At 34.2% G+C, this 21,368-nt stretch overlaps 1 protein-coding gene across 1 annotated transcript in view; it reads left to right on the forward strand.

Moving 5' to 3' along the window:
* Positions 1-1,967: 1,967 nt before the first annotated feature.
* Positions 1,968-21,368, forward strand: part of LOC143251562 (choline O-acetyltransferase-like) — a 29,626-nt gene continuing 10,225 nt past the window's right edge. The window contains exons 1-3 of the mRNA XM_076502834.1: positions 1,968-2,120; positions 10,048-10,110; positions 21,048-21,185. Of these exons, the coding sequence (XP_076358949.1) occupies positions 1,968-2,120; positions 10,048-10,110; positions 21,048-21,185 (354 nt within the window). The remainder of the gene's footprint in view (positions 2,121-10,047; positions 10,111-21,047; positions 21,186-21,368) is intronic.

Raw genomic sequence — 21,368 nt, forward strand, 5'->3', positions numbered from 1 at the left:
AATTTAAAATTCAATTATTCATTCTCAATACTAATGAAAGGAACAATCTCGCTACTTCTGTCATGAGTATAGGTCACACGAGTATTCATACTTGTCTTCATTATCTCAGTGTATTCATCAAATAGGTTGCTTTCGATCTATTTCGTGATGACGAGACACACACTTGAAGTAGAAATGTATTTTCAAGTGTTTCTCGTCATCACGAAATAGATAGAAAACAACTTTAATATTCAAGACGGCTGGTATAGGTATGTAAACTTTAATTAAATAAAATACAGAACAACGTTTCGACCTGAATATGATCTATTAAAGTTGAAACGTTGTTCTGTATTTTATTTTAATTAAAGTTCTTGACCTGAAGATGACCTAAGAAGGTCGAAACGTTGTTCTGTACTTTATTTTCATTAAAGTTTTAATACCCATACCAGTCGTCTTGAGAATATATTTCGATCTGTTTCCTCTATGGTTGATTTACCGTGTGTTGGATAAAACATATGAATTATTTGGTCTAAGGTTTCATACATGTGTCCCACACTTCACCCGCACATGAACACAAATATATTTTGGTATACGTAAGCATCTAACTTGATCACATGACCACGTGCACTAGTTATCTTTAACAGGTTGGCTAAGGTACGTTCGCTTTCGTTGTTTTCTGATAGCTATGGTCTGGTAGTGTCCTGCCATCCAACAAGTCCAACAACTAGTTTGTCTTGTTTAGAATAACAACTTGGGACCTACAAACAAAACTAAAAATGTAATAATCTCATGGCTTGTCAATGACTTCCTCTCAATATACATCAATATCTTAGATTACAAATCTTTTTGGTATCCCTTAGATGAAATATGAATAATCTAGGAAAATGTATGAGAAATACTTAGTTAATTTGTGTCGCGAAAACTACAGATTATCATATCGGACAAAAATAATTCATACAAACTTGATACCAGTGTTTAATTGTAGAAAGTTTATTGACTGCTTCCGAGTAATTTTGCTGGAAGAGATAATAGATGAAAGTGTATGGACTGGTTCCATGTATCGTAAAACATTATAAAGAAAGTTTAATGACGGCTTCTGAGCATTCCCCCGCGGGTACAGCGGTAAATCTACGGATTTACAACGCTAAAATCAGTTATTCGATTCCTCTCTGTGGAATCAGCAAATAGCCCGATGTGACTTTGCTGTAACGAAAACACCCTAACACACACGCTTCCGGGTAACTTTAATCGAAGGCATTGTATAAATAGTTCATCAAATGTGTCCGGGTACTCGAATATGTATTGACCGGTTTTAGTTCATTTTACTAGAATAAATTATACAGAAAGATTAGTGGCTTCTTTACAGACGGAGAAATTTTAAAACGAGTTCATTGATTGCTTGCAAATAATTGTACTTGTAGAAATTGTGAACTTTACGGACATTCCAGCTCCTCAAGTCTTGTTTAGAAAGTAAAGACTAAATTGCTCATAATTGTACTTGTAGAAATTGTGAACTTTACGGACATTCCAGCTTCTCAAGTCTTGTTTAGAAAGTAAAGACTAAATTGCTCATGATTGTACTTGTAGAAATTGTGAACTTTACGGACATTCCAGCTCCTCAAGTCTTGTTTAAAAAGTAAAGACTAAATTGCTCGATCATTATACAAGTTGGTGGCCTAGCATGGCCGGGTGGTTAAAGCACTTGACTCGTAATCTGAGGGTCGCAGGTTCATATCCCCATCACACCAAACATGCTTGCCCTATCAGCCGTGAAGGTGTTATAATGCGACGGTCAGTCCCAGTTTTTGTTGGTAAAAGAGTAGCACGAGAGTTGGCGGTGGGTGGTAATGGCTAGCTGCCTTCCCTCTAGTCGTACACTGCAAAATTAGGGACGGCTAGCGCAGATAGCCCTCGTGTAACTTTGCGCGAAATTCAAAACTAAACAAACCACAAGTTGATAGCGAATATTTGACATGTTAATGTTGATTATGATTGTTCCTTATTACAGAGTACACCGAAAACTTGTGTCCACTTACGAAAGTGCTAGTCTTCGTGCATTTCATCTTGGTCGTGTTGACAATATTAGAGCAGCAACAATAGAAGCTTTGAAGTGGTCACAAGCAATGTGCGATGAAAATCAGGTGAGTATCCTAACAGTTGGAACAATTATATGCGTAGTTTGGTGTTACAAACATAATATAAGAGTTTGTACATTAGCATTCTGGTAGCTTTCATTTGTTCATACTTGTTATAAGTAAAATAGCGATATTTTTTGTGTACAATACACTCACAATACGTTCCTGCTTGTTCATTTATTAGCTCAAAGCTTCATAAACAGTGCGAGTTTTGACCACTGCCTAGAATGGAACCCGGGATTCTAGTTTAGTTAGTTTAGAAACTTACAACTAACCCACTACAAGGACAATGCAATTGGGAATCGAGAAATTTATTTGTATTTCGGTGGGTCAGCAGTATATTTACGGACTTACAACGCTAGAATCCGAGGTTCGACTCACTGCAGTGAACAGAGCACAAATGAAACATTATGGAAGTCCTCGGTAAAACAAACAAATAGAAATATTCTTGTTATTTTACAAGACGTAATCAATAGCGACATTGTGTTTGTGTGTTTTTATTACAATGAATATTGTTTCAGTCGGTATTTTTATTATAACGTTTGTACAAATCGTTTCACGAGAAAAGTTGCTAATAACGTTTGAAACTGAACTAATATGTGAAGGATATTGCTTTGTAATATGTAGATGTTTCTTCATGTCAGTATTGTCTATAAAGCATTTGAAATCTTACCAAGGATTGTTCTAAAGCTGAAGTTCACTTGTGATATGTATTGTTGTAGCTTCGGTAAACGTTCCTTCTATTACAGGCCTGGCATGGCCTAGCGCGTTAAGGTCTGCACTTCGTAATCTGAGGGTCGCGGGTTTGCGCCCGAGTCGCGCCAAACATGCTCGCCCTCCCAGCCGTGGGGGCGTTATAATGTGACGGTCAATCCCACTATTCGTTGGTAAAAGAGTAGCCCAAGAGTTGGCGGTGTGTGGTGATGACTAGCTGCCTTCCCTCTGGTCTTACACTGCTAAATTAGGGACGGCTAGCACAGATAGCCCTCGAGTAGCTTTGTGCGAAATTCCAAAACAAACAAACAAACGTTCCTTCTATTAGAGAAATGTTAATAGTTTGTAAATACGAAGATAACGTGAAAGTTACTGCAGGTAAAACAAAACTTGTAATATTTCATTATGGAAATAAACAAAATAGATACTCAAAACACCTATTGCATAGAATCAAATCTGATAATAGTGTCAAAATAGAATGTTTTATTAAATGCAAGTACTTTAATAACTAAGTATTTATTTAGTATTTGAAAAGTTTGAATCTGTGTATATTAATTAATGCACATAATTATGTCTAATTATTAGAATATAATGCTTATGTTACGGAAGAGTTCGTTAAAATAATTATTTGGAACAAAATATGTACATTATTTTTATTACGTGTATAATATATTTTATATAACTAACAGCAACACCACTCTAAGAAGTGAATACGTAAATTTATTAGTAAATTTTGTTTTTTGAATTTCTTGCAAAGCTACATGAGGGCTATCTGCGCTAGCCGTTCCTAATTTAGCAGTATAAGACAAGAGGGAAGGCAGCTAGTCATCACCACCCATCGCCAACTCTTGGGATAGTTTTTTACCAATGAATAATGGGATTGACCATCACATTATAACGCTCCCACGGCTGAAAGGGCTATGAGTGAAGTAGATCGCAATCCTGGCTCACTTATTTTTTAAGCTTTCTTGAATATATTTTTTCTGAGGTTACCACCCATTAAATGTATAACCAATAAATAACTTAAAATTCCAACAGATTGACTGGTATATGTTTTATACCACGTGATGTTACAGATAACTGACAATTCTGCTAAAGGGAATTCACCTCCCACGAGAACATAATGGGAGTTAAAGTCGAATTTGTAAGTGCTCATGTCACGTGATTAGAGAGCCAGAACATTTCTCACAGAAAGACAAGTTTCTCAGCTGTTTAAATGAAATGATTCCCTCTATTATTTACTTCAAAAAATTATTTTCTGGACTAGTAGCGTTGATGTAAAGATACTAGGGTTAAGATAGAAGGACAATCGACAGCAAAAAACAATAAAAACTACACAGGTGAGCGATACATTTTTTGTTTTACTTATCTTCCCTTTATTTATTATTATAAAAGTAACTAGAATGTGACACTTGGAAACTTTCAGGCTAGGGAAGGTGAAATAAGTAACAAATAAATATAATAATAATTTTTACGAGGTTTTCTCGCTACGGCTAACAGCTCACGAGTACAACGAGCTATATGTAACTTGGTTAGTGTAATACTTGATTTATTTTCACGTACATTTTAGTACTTCTTATGGTGGGAATTTTAAAAATAAATAAAATGTATTTATAAACAGCGGTACAGGGTTAAGAAATGTTTCGTGCTACAGTTTGAATTAATTGTAGAAAGGAGAAAAATTGTAATTTTGATTTATTTTATATTTATTATGTTAATTACGAGGCAGGTGAAATTTATTTAGTCTATACTGAGTAAGAAAAGAAGAAATAACAGGCGAACTACGAGTATTTATTGAAAAATGTTCAACTGACGGTTCTGATTATTAAGAGAGGCTAGACCCGCAATATGAGGGTCACTGGTTCGAATCCCCGTCGCACCAAACATGCTCGCCCTTTCAGCTGTGGGGGCGTTATAATGATACAATCAATCCCACTATTCGTTGGTTAAAGAGTAACCCAAGAGTTGGCGGTGGGCGGTGCAGACTAGCTGCCTATCCTCTAGTCTTACACTGCTAAATTAGGAACGGTTAGCGCAGATAGCCTTCGAGTAGCTTTGCGCGAAATTCAAAATAAAACAAAAACAAAACCCATAAACACGAACAAGATCTGCTCCAGTAAGAGAATGATCATTGTGGAAACCATAATCAGGCAAAATCAAACATAATGTTAAAAGAAAGGAGAAAATAAGAACATTCTTAACACCAGACTGCTTTAGTTCATCAACAACGTGCTAGGAAGTGACGTGACAACAGGAATCAAATAAAGGGCAAAAAACCTTCCATTAGTGTTGCATTTGTATTCAGTGAAAACAAAACAATTTTAACGACTGAAATCTCTATTAAAAACGAACAAGAAATGTGCCAATATATGTATATGTTGGGTAATTAAAGTTGCTGACGAAACTAGTATCAAAATGAACGAGTTGGTACGGTTTGTAAACAAAACAAAATTGCTGGTTGTCAGAGATAACGCGAGGCACAGAGACATTAACCACAATAAACTATAATCAATAAAACTACCTTTGACAACTGTAATACAGCTACTGCAAACAGAAACATGAAGTGAAGAAAGACAAAGAGTGATCAACAAACACAGTGACCCCTGTTTTCCTGTTGTATGTTTGTTGTTTCTTTAATATTTAGTTCAAATTTCAACTTACCTTGGTTTATCAGTTTGATGTTACTACTGTCTATACAGTGATATGTGCAAACCAGTATTCTGCTAAATAATTTATGTTTAGCTACTGAATTTTTTTTATTCCGTGATTACAAATTTCATATTTCTACACGTTTTTTCCGATTTAAATTTGACCATAAACAAAATTAATTGTATAAGTCCCACATATATCAACTACTTCTTTTCTCTCTTATTCCCGTGAGAAAATTATTTAGTTTACAGCACAGAGTGAATGTTACAATACACTCGATGTATTTTTTTTAATATGTTGCCAATTTAGGTTGACAAACCTTGAATATGTGACAAAGAAACTCAGTGTTATCAACATGATCCTTGCTCTTTAACTTTGTACATGATGGCATTTTAAATGTCTTGTTATGTTTCATGTTTACAGCATGTCAAAATTATAAGGACTATATCCTTTATCTCTAGCTATATATGTTTCAAATAAATTAACTTTGGCCTTTTTTTAATTTCGCGCAAAACTACACGAGGGCTATCAGCGCTAGCCGTCCCTAATTTAGCAGTGTAATACTAGAGGGAAGGCATCTAGTCATCACCACACACCGCCATCTCTTGGGCTACTCTTTTACCAACGAATAGTGGGATTGACCGTAACATTATAACGTTCAATCCTACTATTCGTTGGTAAAAGAGTAGCCCAGGAGTTAGCAGTGGATGGTGGTGACTGCCTGCCATCCCTCTAGTCTTACACTGCAAAATTTAAGATGGCTTGCGCAGATAGCCCTCGTGTAGTTTTGCGCGAAATTCAAAACAGACACAGAAAACGGTTTTCTCTAAGCAAACATCGAGACTTCCTTTACCCTGCTTAACGAGCATGTCTAAAGACTTCAATTGATTCTCTGTTCCCCATCTATAGTGTAAATTCAATAATAGGACCAATCCAACTGAGGTGTTTTTATATTTATTAATGTTTCAACGACACTCCGTCACATCGAAAACGTGACATCTACATACCTTAACTTAACCAAAGGTTTTACTTCAGAAGTATTAATCGTATTAACTTTGAATACGAAAATAAATAACTCGTGTAAAAGGGATAAGTAAACTACTATAGCTAAACTTTAATCTGTTAAAACTTATTGCCTAGTTTAAAATATGAGTTACACACACACACACTCGATGGTTAGCTTAATAATTTCACTAATCTCTAACTAAGAACATTTCTTACTCTCTAATAAACTGTTTTCAAAACAACCCATTTCATCTTCAACTGGAACATTTGTGAATAGCGAAACAATATCAAAGAGGTTAGTTAATCCATTGATTCCAAGTTTGTCTCAGTGAACTTGGAAATCAGAAGTTTGTTTAGCAGGGACGAGGTGTGTACACAGTCATTATGAAACAGACCAAGTTTTGTATGAGTTTTATTTTGAGTTTAGTTTAGCAGGGACGAGGTGTGTACAGAGTCATGATGAAACAGACCAAGTTTTGTATGAGTTTTATTTTGAGTTTAGTTTAGCAGGGACGAGGTGTGTACAGAGTCATGATGAAACAGACCAAGTTTTGTATGAGTTTTATTTTGAGTTTAGTTTAGCAGGGACGAGGTGTGTACACAGTCATTATGAAACAGACCAAGTTTTGTATGAGTTTTATTTTGAGTTTAGTTTAGCAGGGACGAGGTGTGTACACAGTCATTATGAAACAGACCAAGTTTTGTATGAGTTTTATTTTGAGTTTAGTTTAGCAGGGACGAGGTGTGTACACAGTCATGATGAAACAGACCAAGTTTTGTATGAGTTTTATTTTGAGTTCCATCGAGACGTAAGGACTGAGTTTCGTTTTTACAACAAGTCTTTCGCATGTCAGTAAGTTTATCATTGATCGTGGTGGTAAACTGATGTTTAATGCTGATATTATTGCTTGGATGATTTATAAAATACAGACCTAAAACCCAATGTAATAGCACCTGAGGAATATATTTATGCCACCATGTTATTAATTCAGTAAATTAAATCACCATCAATGCAACATAAGAGACATTCTCCAAAATGATAAGTGTTAATATGGCCATACAAAGTATCTTTATTTAGAAAGTCTATACCTGTTGTGCTGGGCTCCAGACCTTTTGTTCCTCATATTACCCGTGCTGGGCTCCAGACCTTTTGTTCCTCATATTACCCTTCTCCAACCACTTAAAACTCACCTGTTTCACCATAGCTAAATGTACTATCATCACTGTATGTAAGAAAAATGACAGACTTGTCAAATGTCACAAACTGTCCATCCAGTTATTAAGCACAAGGCTACACAAAGGGCTATTTGTGCTCTGCCCACAGACATACTGTATTTCATACTCAAACTTTGTTTTATAAGTTATCTAAGGTGTTAGATTACTATCACCTAATAAATTTCTTCCTGTAATCAATAGTATCAGGTGATCTGGTGAAACTAGGTCCATAAATGGACAAAAACTCACTGGGTGTTGCTTTCCTTTCTTCTTTTTCCTTTATATACACCAACAATCGGACAAAACATGACAAAAAATGGCAGACAGGTCTTGGTTATTTGTATGAAGTTTTATCCTGACTATCAAAAGATTTAGAGTTAGAGAAGTTGGAATTCGGGTTTCAATAACCACGGTTGACGTAGCACTGATGATCCATTATGTAGGTTTGGGTTTAGTAGCAAAATGAAACAAATATATATTCAAAATTCGTCGAAATTGTTATTGAAATTGTTAAAATCACATAGGGTGATGAGAAAGAAAATCTCATATTTAAATTTATTATGAAACTACATGTTCCCAAGAGACGGAAAGCTTAGCACGTGCATTTTAAAATCATGGGTTCTATTGAGTAACATTTAAATATAACACAAGGGGTTTCAGGATATCTAACCGCGTACCAAAGTTATTTGCTTTTCAAACTAAAATTGGTTCTCTTAATTTATTTTCATCTACTGATGGGCTTGTAAATCTAAAATTCGGGTTAAGATTAATGCGGTGGACAGAGCACAGATAGTTCGTGGTGTAGCTTTGCGCTTTGCAACAGAAAACAAAACATTACTGACTCTTTCTTTCAGTTGTACGAAATCGTTGATTTGAATAAAATGTCCATCGGTGCACGAGATATTGCAAGGTTCAATATTACCACACAGTAATATTAGTAACGTCTTGATTTATAGATTATAGAAAAACTTGGTATGAATAATGAATACCACATTTTGTGACGGTTTTGTTTTTTTTAACCTGTTCACGTTCAAGCTGTGAGGCGAAACTTATGATTCTCGAGGTGCGTCTCGTGAAGCAAGTTCTTTCAAGAAAAGTATTTTGACAGGATATAAACATTTTAACTGTGGAATTTTCTTTACAGTTGCAGTTGTATAATGTTACTGTATCTTACCAATCCGTTCAGAAAAATAATTCCTGTCATACCAAAAATGCTCGCCCTTTCAGCTGTGGGGGCGTTATAATATAACGATCAATCCCCCTATTCGTTGTAAAAGAGTAGCCCAAGAGTTGGTGGTGGGTGGTGATGACTAGCTGTCTTCCCTCTGGTCTTACACTGCTAAATTAGGGATGGCTAGCACAGATAGCCCTCTAGTAGCTTTGCGCGAAATTCAAAAATAAACAAACAAACGGAAGAATAATAAGTGGCGTTACTGAATAGGAAAATCAGAATTGTATAGACATTTCATGGGAACACGGTATGGTAGTAATTTGTATGCATATATATAGAGGTTATTGTTGGAATAAAACAGACTTATGTTGATAATATGCACTGAAATTTATTCCACATATACTGATTGTGACATCACACTTTATAAAACATTGAATGAACAATAGATAACATTAGATAATTTATTAATAACACATTATAAGAAATTAAGATGGTAAATTTAGTTATTGATGTTCGAATGTGATCGAAAGCGCCCCCAGTGGCACAGCGGCATGTCTGCAGACTTACAGCGCCAGAAACAAGGTTTAGATACCTATTGAGATCAGAGCACTGATAAACCATTGTATAATTTTGTGCTTAACTACAAACACTTGAAACTGAAGTAATATAAAAACATATATTACATTTCATATTTGTCTTAGTTTTTATTATTTCATTTTACTAAACAAATCGAAACAAGTGTTTAGTATGTTAATTTCAATACTTGTAAAAATGCGTCAGATAGAAAGAGGAATTATTTAGTTCTTAATGACGAGAAACCCACTTGAAATAAAAATGAATATCAGAACGGCTGGTATGGGTATTAACGCTTTTATTGATAAACAGAGAACAACGTTTCGACCTTCCCAGGTCATTTTCAGGTTAACAAAGATGACCCAGGAAGGTCGAAACGTTGTTCTCTGCTTATCAATAAAAGCGTTAATACCCATACCAGCCGTTGTGAGATACATAATTTGTTTAGGTTTTCTTGGAACAATACTGTAACCTCAGTTCAAGCATGCGCAGAAGACTATTAAAGTTAATATTAAAAAAAAATGTGTTTAATCTAGTACTTTCCAAATTATAATTGTTTTTCTTATGTATTGAAAGCTACAACTTAAAATGGTTACATATTTGCAGGATGTTAGTAAAATCCAGTTGTTTCAAGATGCTATTAAGAAACAGACGGAAATTCTTCGTTACGTGAGTATATTTATAACTTTTCACGAGCTGTACTAATCTTCCACTGTTATTTACATATGTAACTAAAATTAGAAGTGTTTACAAAGACTGAGATTATGGAAAGTCAATTACTGATGTCAGTTTTATCAAATAAGACACAAATATGTTATTAAACTTAACTCGGCAGTAGGGTAACTGTAAGATTTACCCAATGCCTATAACGTTTTTATTAAATAAGATAACAAATCTGTTAAAAATGTCAACTTTAAATAGGATAGGTAACCATGAAACTTACCCAGTGTATTTTAAAGATTTCTTAAAATGCTAACTGTTTTGTCCACAAGTGTTTTGATACTGTATAGAATTAGAGAAAAAAAGTTTCTAGTATTTTCTTAAGCGGTTGGTTATATTATAATTAATGAGACACATATAATCCATGACACAACCATAGAACTAAGCAAATACTTACCAGATTAGTTTAAATTATGCAAAAATATCCTGAGTTTTACGCTCTTTTTTCATAACAAAGTGATATTTAAACTGCATCAAAGAACAAAACTATGATGTAACAAAAATACACGAATATGGCTCTAATAAACAAAATGTATTTGTAATAAGACTTTTTTACACTAATTTTGGAATATAAATATTATTGCTTTGGTTAAAATACGAGTTACTGGATGTAAATATCCTACATACATTTCACCGAAAACCTTTCTACTCAATAAAGTTAATAATTATCAAAATCTGATGTGTGTGCCATCACTATTGTCCCCCGCTGGTACAGCGGTAAGTCTATGGATTTATAACTCCAAAATTAGAGGCTCGATTCCTCTCTCTGTGGATTCAGCAGATAGCCCGATGTAGCTTTGCTATAAGAAAACACACACAAACACATACTCATCACTATTTTCCTTACTCTAGAATAGGGTTAACATCAATAACTCAGATTAATTTAGCAATAGTTCATTTTATTGTCACCCAGTTACACAGCGCTGTATCTACGGGCTTAAAACGCTAGAAACCGGGTTTTGATACTTTTGGCGGACAGAGCACAGATAACTCGTTGCGTAGCTTTGTGCTTACCTGCAAACGAACAAATTATCCGTTTTCTTAATTTTTAATTAAAAAATAGATTTAGCCTTGTTAATCAGTATCAAGCTATGTATTTAAGACTTTTGATTACTCTATACTGTTAACAGCTAAAAGTCCTTTATACACAAATGCTGTTTTTTAAATCCTGTTGCTTTTGCATCATAAACCTTTTAAACAAATAAATAACTTCAAATTATTAATCATTCTCTAATCCATTAAACCACAAAAGCTTATACTGACTAAATCCAGCTTGAGCCTAAGCCTAAGTCTGAACATCGTGACAACGAGACCAAAGCGTAGTCTCATAATAATAATTAAATTATCGAATTATTTCACTATCTCAAGGTTCATTTATTAATCCAGGTGAAATTTGAAATAATTGGACGTAAATATGTAATACTTAACTGGTACAAATAAAATCAGACTTACTGGACAAATACTCACACAAAATAATAAAAAAGACATAGCGCTGTGCCACTGGGAGGATATTTTATGTGTGCTAAATTAAACTTAGCAGTCACCAACTTTAGGCTTAAAGCAACATAATCAGAGCCCCAGTTTTCGCTTTTAATCGTTCTATTTCCGTCATCGACAATCATATTTGTACCTCGTATAACGATTTTCCCTTCGTTTTTGCATACTTTAATTATAAAAACTTAATAACTACATACACATCGGTAGAATTATTCCTCTTGGGTGATACTAGTGGAGGTATCAAACTTTGGACTGAGATGTTTTTAAATAGTAGAGGCTCGTTTTCATAATTTTCCATCCAGACAATAAGTTGATCCAGCTAGGAATGCGAAAATGCACTTTTTGTAGATCCCCTAAAAAAATATAGGTTTGTTAAGCTAAAAATATAAAAAAGGTGTTTACTCTCTTTTAACTTCGAAACAATATCGTGTTTACAAAATAAAGATTACAATTCTCCAAGATGTCTTTCTGTTTCAATGATGAACGAGGACAGTAGCATCAAATAAACGTTTTGAATGTTGTAAATGTTGGATGAGCTTACGAGAATAATTATCTATGGTAGGGTATCAATAACACATTATATTACGAGTGTATGTTTGATCTAGCTTACAGCCACTGACTTCAAGTTTATTTTGATAAAACCAATATTGTACTTTCTTACATAAAAAATGTATTATAGCTAAATATTACCTACTACAGACATATTGCTAGGTGGCGCTTGATTCACAATGTGAGGGTCGAGGGCTCGAATCCACGTCCCACCAAACGTGCTTTCCCTTTCAGCCGTGGAGGCGTTATAATGCGACGGTCAATCCCACTATTCGTTGGTAAAAGAGTAGCCCAAGAGTTGGCGGTGGGTGGTGATGACTAGCTGCCTTCCCTCTAGTCTTACACTGCTAAATTAGGGACGGTTAGCGCAGATAGCCCTCGTGTAGCTTTGTGTGAAATTCAAAACAAACAAACAACATCGATCTTAAGAAAAAAAATATTTTATATATATGTAACTGAGTTATATTTTAAAGTAACAATATACTTCTTATATCGTGTAGAGTTGGTTGTTACTTTAATTTTTTATTTATTATTGTTTCATCTACAAAACTTATTTTTTCTGGACTGTCTCTACTGGTCTGCTACCCAACTCTATTATTATACAGTAGCATGGGTTGCAACAATCTATCTTAGACGTCAAGCAATTCTAAAGTTACATTGTCGGAGCCGTTTAATATATTGTCACTTATTATTCTTTGACGTCACTTTTATTAAAAGTAACTGTTACTGTACATCGTAGGTATTATTGGGTTTGTAGCCAAACCTTACACTATTAGTGGAGATAGCCAAATGATAAAACAACGTTCGCTTATCATTATAACATCATAATAATACAAATATTATATTCAATTAGCCATGCTCGTTACAAGTTTGATTTCTAGTTCTAATCTGTGTAGACAACTTGCTCTGATCGAAAGTTTCTGTCAGTTAGCACTTGTACATAGGCTGTTAGATACAAGTGAATCATGAAAGTTGAGAAGTCAAAGTTGAAATAGTTTATAGCCTTCTTAGTGTAGTTTCAGTTACTAAAATTTCTAGTAATGCATGATATAATTATTACTAAATGGAATAACAGCTTTCTTATTAAATATCGATAATTACGTTTAGAAATTATTTTTCTTCAGCATGAAAAGCACACAGTTGGTATTGTACATAATAATCGTTTGGTTTGTTTTGAATTTCGCACAAAGCTACTCGAGGGTTGTCTGCGCTAGCCGTTCCCAATTTAGCAGCGTAAGACAGCTAGTCATCACTGTCCACTGCCAACTCTTGGGCTACTCTTTTACCAACGAATAGTGGGGTTGACTGTCACATTATAACGCCCCACGACGGAAAGGTCAAGCATGTTTGGTGTGATTGAGATTCGAACCTCAGATTACGAGTAGAGTACCTTAACCATCTGGCCATGCCGGGCCACATAATAATGAACTGAAAATATTTTTATTTTTTGAGGAACATCGATACAGAATGTTTGAATAAGTTGTTTAACAAATATATTTACTTTTATTTGGAATATTGCATATAAGCTTTGTGGTATTGCAGAAGTGTATTTTTATACAATATTGTATGATGTATTTTCATTCTTTGTTTCCAGTTATTATTCACACAAAGCCAATGAAAGCTCACTTACGGTAGCCGTCACTAATCTTCAACTTACAAACTAAATTGAAGGCACTTAATGAGCTATTAATCTTTAGGCTACACTTGTGTGACCGAATAGTGAGATTTGACCGCTACCTTTATAGTATCCATGAGAAATGTAGTACAGTTGACCCATAAATACATAATCTGACACGCTAATAACTTGGCCACACTAAGACAAATTTCTTTTGAGTTTTGAAATTGATAAGAACAAAAAATATATAAACTTGTTAAGAAGTAAACATTTGATTATTTTCTTCCAGTTTTGTTGTCTATACATTTCATTTTATAATTTCAGTGCGTAGAATAACAAAAATATTAGGTTAAATTTTTTTTACTGGGAACCATAAAATCCCTTGTTAGTGATGTCGATATGCACTGGCTTTCCCATGTATTAGAAGCCGTTAATCTGATTTTTACCAATAATTATTGTATGAATATGCCATAAATTTATCTCATCAGTGATCTTAATTGTGTTTGGCTCTCAAAGGAATTTACCAACGTTTCACTGCCTCTTTGTTGTTCCAGTTTTATTTCGCAAAATGTATCTTTTTCAGTTAATTATAAAAGTTGTGGTTAGGGTATACAGTGAAGTGGAGGTAGTAGTACTAGTAGTATAATACATAAAGACGAAAAGCTGTCCGTCTGTCACGTCGATATTTCAACTGTTGCTGTACCGACCGATAAGCAAGATGATCTTTTCAAAGTCTTCCAGCCATATATAGACATGAAATGGACGATGCGCTGCCTTGAGCACATTATTAGATTTGGTAGAGATCCTGATATGTAATAAAATCGATTCGGGCAGACGCGAGCCCCATGTTGGCGCATAAAAAATCATAATCATTAGTTGTAGTTGGTCGTTCTGATTCACCATTATGTTTGCTTGATGATCAAAGAGACGCACTGAGACAACATCATCATGTTTTGTCCAATCAGAACCACCAACTACAACTCTCTATATAATAACCAACATGTTTTACCCGCTGCATATATCAGTTTTGAAAATTCCGAATTTAAAGAGCACTTCTTCGACTCACTAAGTTAACAAGGCTACAACCAGGACTTTCCAAAAAGAATGCTCCACAGAGACGTCAGAATTGGAGGTATTAGGGGTGCTATAGCACCCTCACTTTTTCATACTTACTTATATAGCAACTGTAACTTATTATATTAATTTTCTGGAGAGCATGCCTCAGGCTCTCCTTTGATAATACAGGAGTTGTTTTTAGCAGCACTTTATACTTTCAGGCTATAATTGTAAAATATCTATGTCTAGTCAAGCTCGCCTAGTTTGCAACTCCTTTCTTCACCACTGCCCTAACATTTATTGAATTTACTATCACACAGTTAACCAATTAGGAATATGTTTTTTACAATCAATTCTTTGCGTGTCTCAATGTATAAGGATGTATCAAGAAGAAAATTTGAACATACCTTAAAAATATTCAGAAGTTAAAATGTTAAGTAAGCAATGCTGATAAAAGACGACCAAATCATCATGCTATATTGGAACTCTTGCTTATATGATACTGGAAAAAACTTATTTATTTCACGATGTGCAATCCCCAACTTCACGAAATAATTATCCTGAGTTCATGTAGACTTGCAATAGGGGTCACGAATTTTCCGTTTCCCGAAACGAACTTTATCCATTCTCAAGATGCAGATTTAATGTCGTGAATACATCACACGCAGATCTAATGCACTGGCGCCACGGGGAATCGGCTAGTATACATAAATTTGTTGTTTTCCTTAAATGCTAGAACTGGTGTACTTGGTCACAGCCTTGGTCCCTTCGGAGACGGCGTGTTTGGCCAATTATCCAGGTAAAAGCAGACGCACTGCAGTTTGGATCACCCGGCTCGTGATAGTTGATCATATTTTTAGTTAGAGTGGGACAGAGTCCAGAGCTAGTCACCGAGCAAGTCAGACGTGCCAATATCTCTGCCAACATGCTATTTAGAACGAAACGTTCATCCTCGCCAGTCAGGCCGTTAGTGCCGCCGGTAATCGTCGACGGCCTACCGCCGAACCTCACGCCGTTTCAAGTCGCCATGTTGATCGCCCGAGCCAAGCCAGGGGCAACCATCGAACCATCCAGGACCCGAATTTTACGCCGGGGTGGAATCCTCATCCATTCAGCCACTACTGCAGACCAAATTTACCTCTGCCAACCATGGAACACCGAATTTAAAGTAAGGTGTTCCCCTACCAAAAGTCTAGTCAGTCTCTACTCAATATTCCTCAGGGGCGTCGACCCATCAATAGAACCAGAAGAAATCAAACGAGCCATTGAACCTCAAATCCAAGCCAATGTGTATGCTGTCCACCGAATTTTCTCAAAAAAGACTAACCTGCCGACGTACTTTATGAAGATAGTAACAACGTCGAAGTACAGTGCTGACTGTATTTTACGTGACGGCTGTTATTATCACATATTCCACTTCAGAACCGAACGCCCACATCGACGACATTTCAAAAATTGGTCAAAGAAAGCATCCAGACATCAGAAACAACCAACGAACAACTACCAACAAGAAACTACAAAAATACCGCCGAGTCCAGATCTAACCAGAAGAAACACGAAGACAGATACAGACAACTCGACCCAGGAGACGTCAACTCCCTCTGCCAGCAACACGCCAAGTGCCAGCAAACTAAGAAAGAAAGAAGACAGATCATGCCAAACTGCAATCCAAGTTCCACAGAATTTAGCAACCAGCCAGACTCAGACAACTACCAAGACATCCATCGACGCAATAGTTCAAACTGAAAAACAAACTACCTCCACCCAGAAAACTCAAACTAAAATCTCAAGAAGAAACAAAGCATCACAGACCAGTGAAGAACAACTCACCGAAGAACACCCAGTTGTTCCATCACCGAGACCACGTTTTTCACTTGCACCAATGGGCTTCAAGTGTGAAAACAAGTTCATGACGAAGACACCACCCGATCTACAAGACCGCAGCTAACAGTTCCCGTGTATACCACCGTCAGAGTTCATCAGTTTTTAATTATTTTTCTCTTTCTTCCCAGCTACTTCAGGGCACGGTCTGGGTAGATTATTCGGCGCCCAGGCCATGAAAGTGGGTTTTCTCGGGGTACTCCCGTTTCCCCCCAAAGCAAAATCTCTGGCATCGGACCTGTAGGTCCCAGTCTCATTCTGAAAAGGGCCGTTTACCCAGTCATAGGGTATCTAATCATAGTAAATTTTAAAAATCAATTCGCCAGCCGCCAGTGTACTCCGTTCTCGAGCCAAGGTCTGGCTCACTTCACTTTCGCTGCTCTCGTACAATTCTTCCGTCCTTCCTCTCACTCAAAAATACCCCACTCCATTTTTGAAATATTAAAAAGAAATAAAGTAAAAATTCCACGGATATTTTAAAAATTTCTCATGTAAGGGGACGAAGAGGAACTACAAAGTTCCTGAACACCCCAGTTGGAGAGAGAACTCTTCTGATTTCTCTCTCTCTAAACTAAACCCCTGCCACGTTAGTTTGCGTTTGCGTAAATGCTAGAAATGGGATAATTGTTTTCTTAATATGTTATTACAATATTATAATTACCTTTTGGAAATCAGATTCATAAAATATTTATTTATATATCATTTCAAAAGGAAAAATTAATCATTTCTCTTCATATAACAGGCATTCAGCTTGTCTTTAATAAATTCGTAAAATTTATGTCCTTGGTTCATTCTTTTTTGTGTGTGTTGCATTAATGAAATTCCTGGTAAAGGAATAAACTAGGAGCTCTAAACAATGTTCGTCTTAGAGTAGCTCACCCTTATTTAATAACACATGTAGTGAAATGACCAGACAGTGTTTGTAATAATTTGTTTTATGGGGTAACATTTCACTTAAATATGATGATAGCTCATGGAAAAGGACTTAAGTTTTAAGAAATGTTTGCTTTAAAATGTAACATTTTAATATTTGTTGTAATTAAAACGATGTTAGGTATTCGATTGTATACTCTATAACACGCTGTAACGCAAAATAGTTTGAATGTTACTTTTAATAAAATATGAAAAGTCTCTCTGTGGTCTGTTTCATGATATAATACTGCACATTATTCTTACGTGAGTTGTGATTGCATGACCCGAGATTATATTTTGTGTTTGTTTTATATAGCAACATTTAACATTACTCTGGTGAGACATCTAAGTAATTTTAAAATTCTATTTGATATAGCAACGGTTTCTTTAGTAATAGTAATTCGTGTAAGTTGACCATTTAGTTAAATCGGTATTCATATATAACATTCGATAACGTTTTAATGAAAGTTGTGATACAAGTATTGGAGTTTTGTGTAGATAATTTTTAAGCGAAGTAAAATTTCAGATTGTTCTACCAATGGCTGTTGTAATATTCTCGGGAAATGATGTCTGTTTATTGTGTTGAAAGAGTAGTTCTGGTTACATTATTAGATAGTTTATTATTTCATTATGTTGTACATGTTTCTGTCTGTTTATTGTGTTGAAAGGGTAGTTCTGGTTACATAGTTTATTATTTCATTATGTTGTAAATGTTTCTGTCTGTTTATTGTGTTGAAAGGGTAGTTCTGGTTACATTATTAGATAGTTTATTATTTCATTATGTTGTAAATGTTTCTGTCTGTTTATTGTGTTGAAAGGGTAGTTCTGGTTACATTATTAGATAGTTTATTATTTCATTATGTTGTAAATGTTTCTGTCTGTTTATTGTGTTGAAAGGGTAGTTCTGGTTACATAGTTTATTATTTCATTATGTTGTAAATGTTTCTGTCTGTTTATTGTGTTGAAAGAGTAGTTCTGGTTACATTATTAGATAGTTTATTATTTCATTATGTTGTAAATGTTTCTGTCTGTTTATTGTGTTGAAAGGGTAGTTCTGGTTACATTATTAGATAGTTTATTATTTCATTATGTTGTAAATGTTTCTGTCTGTTTATTGTGTTGAAAGGGTAGTTCTGGTTACATTATTAGATAGTTTATTATTTCATTATGTTGTAAATGTTTCTGTCTGTTTATTGTGTTGAAAGAGTAGTTCTGGTTACATTATTAGATAGTTTATTATTTCATTATGTTGTAAATGTTTCTGTCTGTTTATTGTGTTGAAAGGGTAGTTCTGGTTACATTATTAGATAGTTTATTATTTCATTATGTTGTAAATGTTTCTGTCTGTTTATTGTGTTGAAAGAGTAGTTCTGGTTACATTATTAGATAGTTTATTATTTCATTATGTTGTAAATGTTTCTGTCTGTTTATTGAAGAGTAGTTCTGGTTACATTATTAGATAGTTTATTATTTCATTATGTTGTAAATGTTTCTGTCTGTTTATTGTGTTGAAAGAGTAGTTCTGGTTACATTATTAGATAGTTTATTATTTCGTTATGTTGTAAATGTTTCTGTCTGTTTATTGTGTTGAAAGGGTAGTTCTGGTTACATTATTAGATAGTTTATTATTTCATTATGTTGTAAATGTTTCTGTCTGTTTATTGTGTTGAAAGGGTAGTTCTGGTTACATTATTAGATAGTTTATTATTTCATTATGTTGTAAATGTTTCTGTCTGTTTATTGTGTTGAAACAGTAGTTCTGGTTACATTATTAGATAGTTTATTATTTCATTATGTTGTAAATGTTTCTGTCTGTTTATTGTGTTGAAAGAGTAGTTCTGGTTACATTATTAGATAGTTTATTATTTCATTATGTTGTAAATGTTTCTGTCTGTTTATTGTGTTGAAAGGGTAGTTCTGGTTACATTATTAGATAGTTTATTATTTCATTATGTTGTAAATGTTTCTGTCTGTTTATTGTGTTGAAAGAGTAGTTCTGGTTACATTATTAGATAGTTTATTATTTCATTATGTTGTAAATGTTTCTGTCTGTTTATTGTGTTGAAAGGGTAGTTCTGGTTACATTATTAGATAGTTTATTATTTCATTATGTTGTAAATGTTTCTGTCTGTTTATTGTGTTGAAAGAGTAGTTCTGGTTACATTATTAGATAGTTTATTATTTCATTATGTTGTAAATGTTTCTGTCTGTTTATTGTGTTGAAAGGGTAGTTCTGGTTACATTATTAGATAGTTTATTATTTCATTATGTTGTAAATGTTTCTGTCTGTTTATTGTGTTGAAAGAGTAGTTCTGGTTACATTATTAGATAGTTTATTATTTCATTATGTTGTAAATGTTTCTGTCTGTTTATTGTGTTGAAAGAGTAGTTCTGGTTACATTATTAGATAGTTTATTATTTCATTATGTTGTAAATGTTTCTGTCTGTTTATTGTGTTGAAAGGGTAGTTCTGGTTACATAGTTTATTATTTCGTTATGTTGTAAATGTTTCTGTCTGTTTATTGTGTTGAAAGGGTAGTTCTGGTTACATTATTAGATAGTTTATTATTTCATTATGTTGTAAATGTTTCTGTCTGTTTATTGTGTTGAAAGAGTAGTTCTGGTTACATTATTAGATAGTTTATTATTTCATTATGTTGTAAATGTTTCTGTCTGTTTATTGTGTTGAAAGAGTAGTTCTGGTTACATTATTAGATAGTTTATTATTTCATTATGTTGTAAATGTTTCTGTCTGTTTATTGTGTTGAAAGGGTAGTTCTGGTTACATAGTTTATTATTTCGTTATGTTGTAAATGTTTCTGTCTGTTTATTGTGTTGAAAGGGTAGTTCTGGTTACATTATTAGATAGTTTATTATTTCATTATGTTGTAAATGTTTCTGTCTGTTTATTGTGTTGAAAGAGTAGTTCTGGTTACATTATTAGATAGTTTATTATTTCATTATGTTGTACATGTTTCTGTCTGTTTATTGTGTTGAAAGGGTAGTTCTGGTTACATTATTAGATAGTTTATTATTTCATTATGTTGTAAATGTTTCTGTCTGTTTATTGTGTTGAAAGGGTAGTTCTGGTTACATTATTAGATAGTTTCTTTTGGAGTTTATTATTTCATTATATTGTAAATGTTTCTCTGGTTACATGACGCTAAGTTTCCAGTGTTCGTTTTATAGTTTAATTCTGTTGTAATAATAGATTTGGTTATATGATTGACGAGGTTTATTGCGTTTGTTTTGTATTATTACAGAACGCGTTCTTGTTTTGTTGTTGAATAATGTGTAGGTACGGCTTTTGGTTTAAAATAACAAACAACAATTTAATTTGCTTGAAAAAAAATTCAAAGTGAACTTTTCATCTCAGACCGTTAAAGGCGAAGGACCAGACATTCACCTAGTAGGGCTAAGAGAGATGTCAACATCAGGTGGACACAGCATGCATGCCTTATTCCTAGACAGATCTTATCAAGAATTTATGAATTTCAGGCTATCAACAAGTCAGGTAAATGCCTTGTTATTATATCCAAAGCATGTCATTCAATGTTATTAAAAGTATATTACATTGAAGAAAAATTATTAAAATCGTCAAAATCAAGTAATTATTCCTGATTTCACACAAAAAATGCAATTTTCCTAAACAGTGCCGTAAAAAGCCGCTATATTGGAATCTAATGACGATATGGCA

Source organism: Tachypleus tridentatus, chromosome 6 (genome assembly GCF_004210375.1).
Source record: "Tachypleus tridentatus isolate NWPU-2018 chromosome 6, ASM421037v1, whole genome shotgun sequence".
Taxonomy (NCBI): Eukaryota; Metazoa; Arthropoda; class Merostomata; order Xiphosura; family Limulidae; genus Tachypleus; species Tachypleus tridentatus.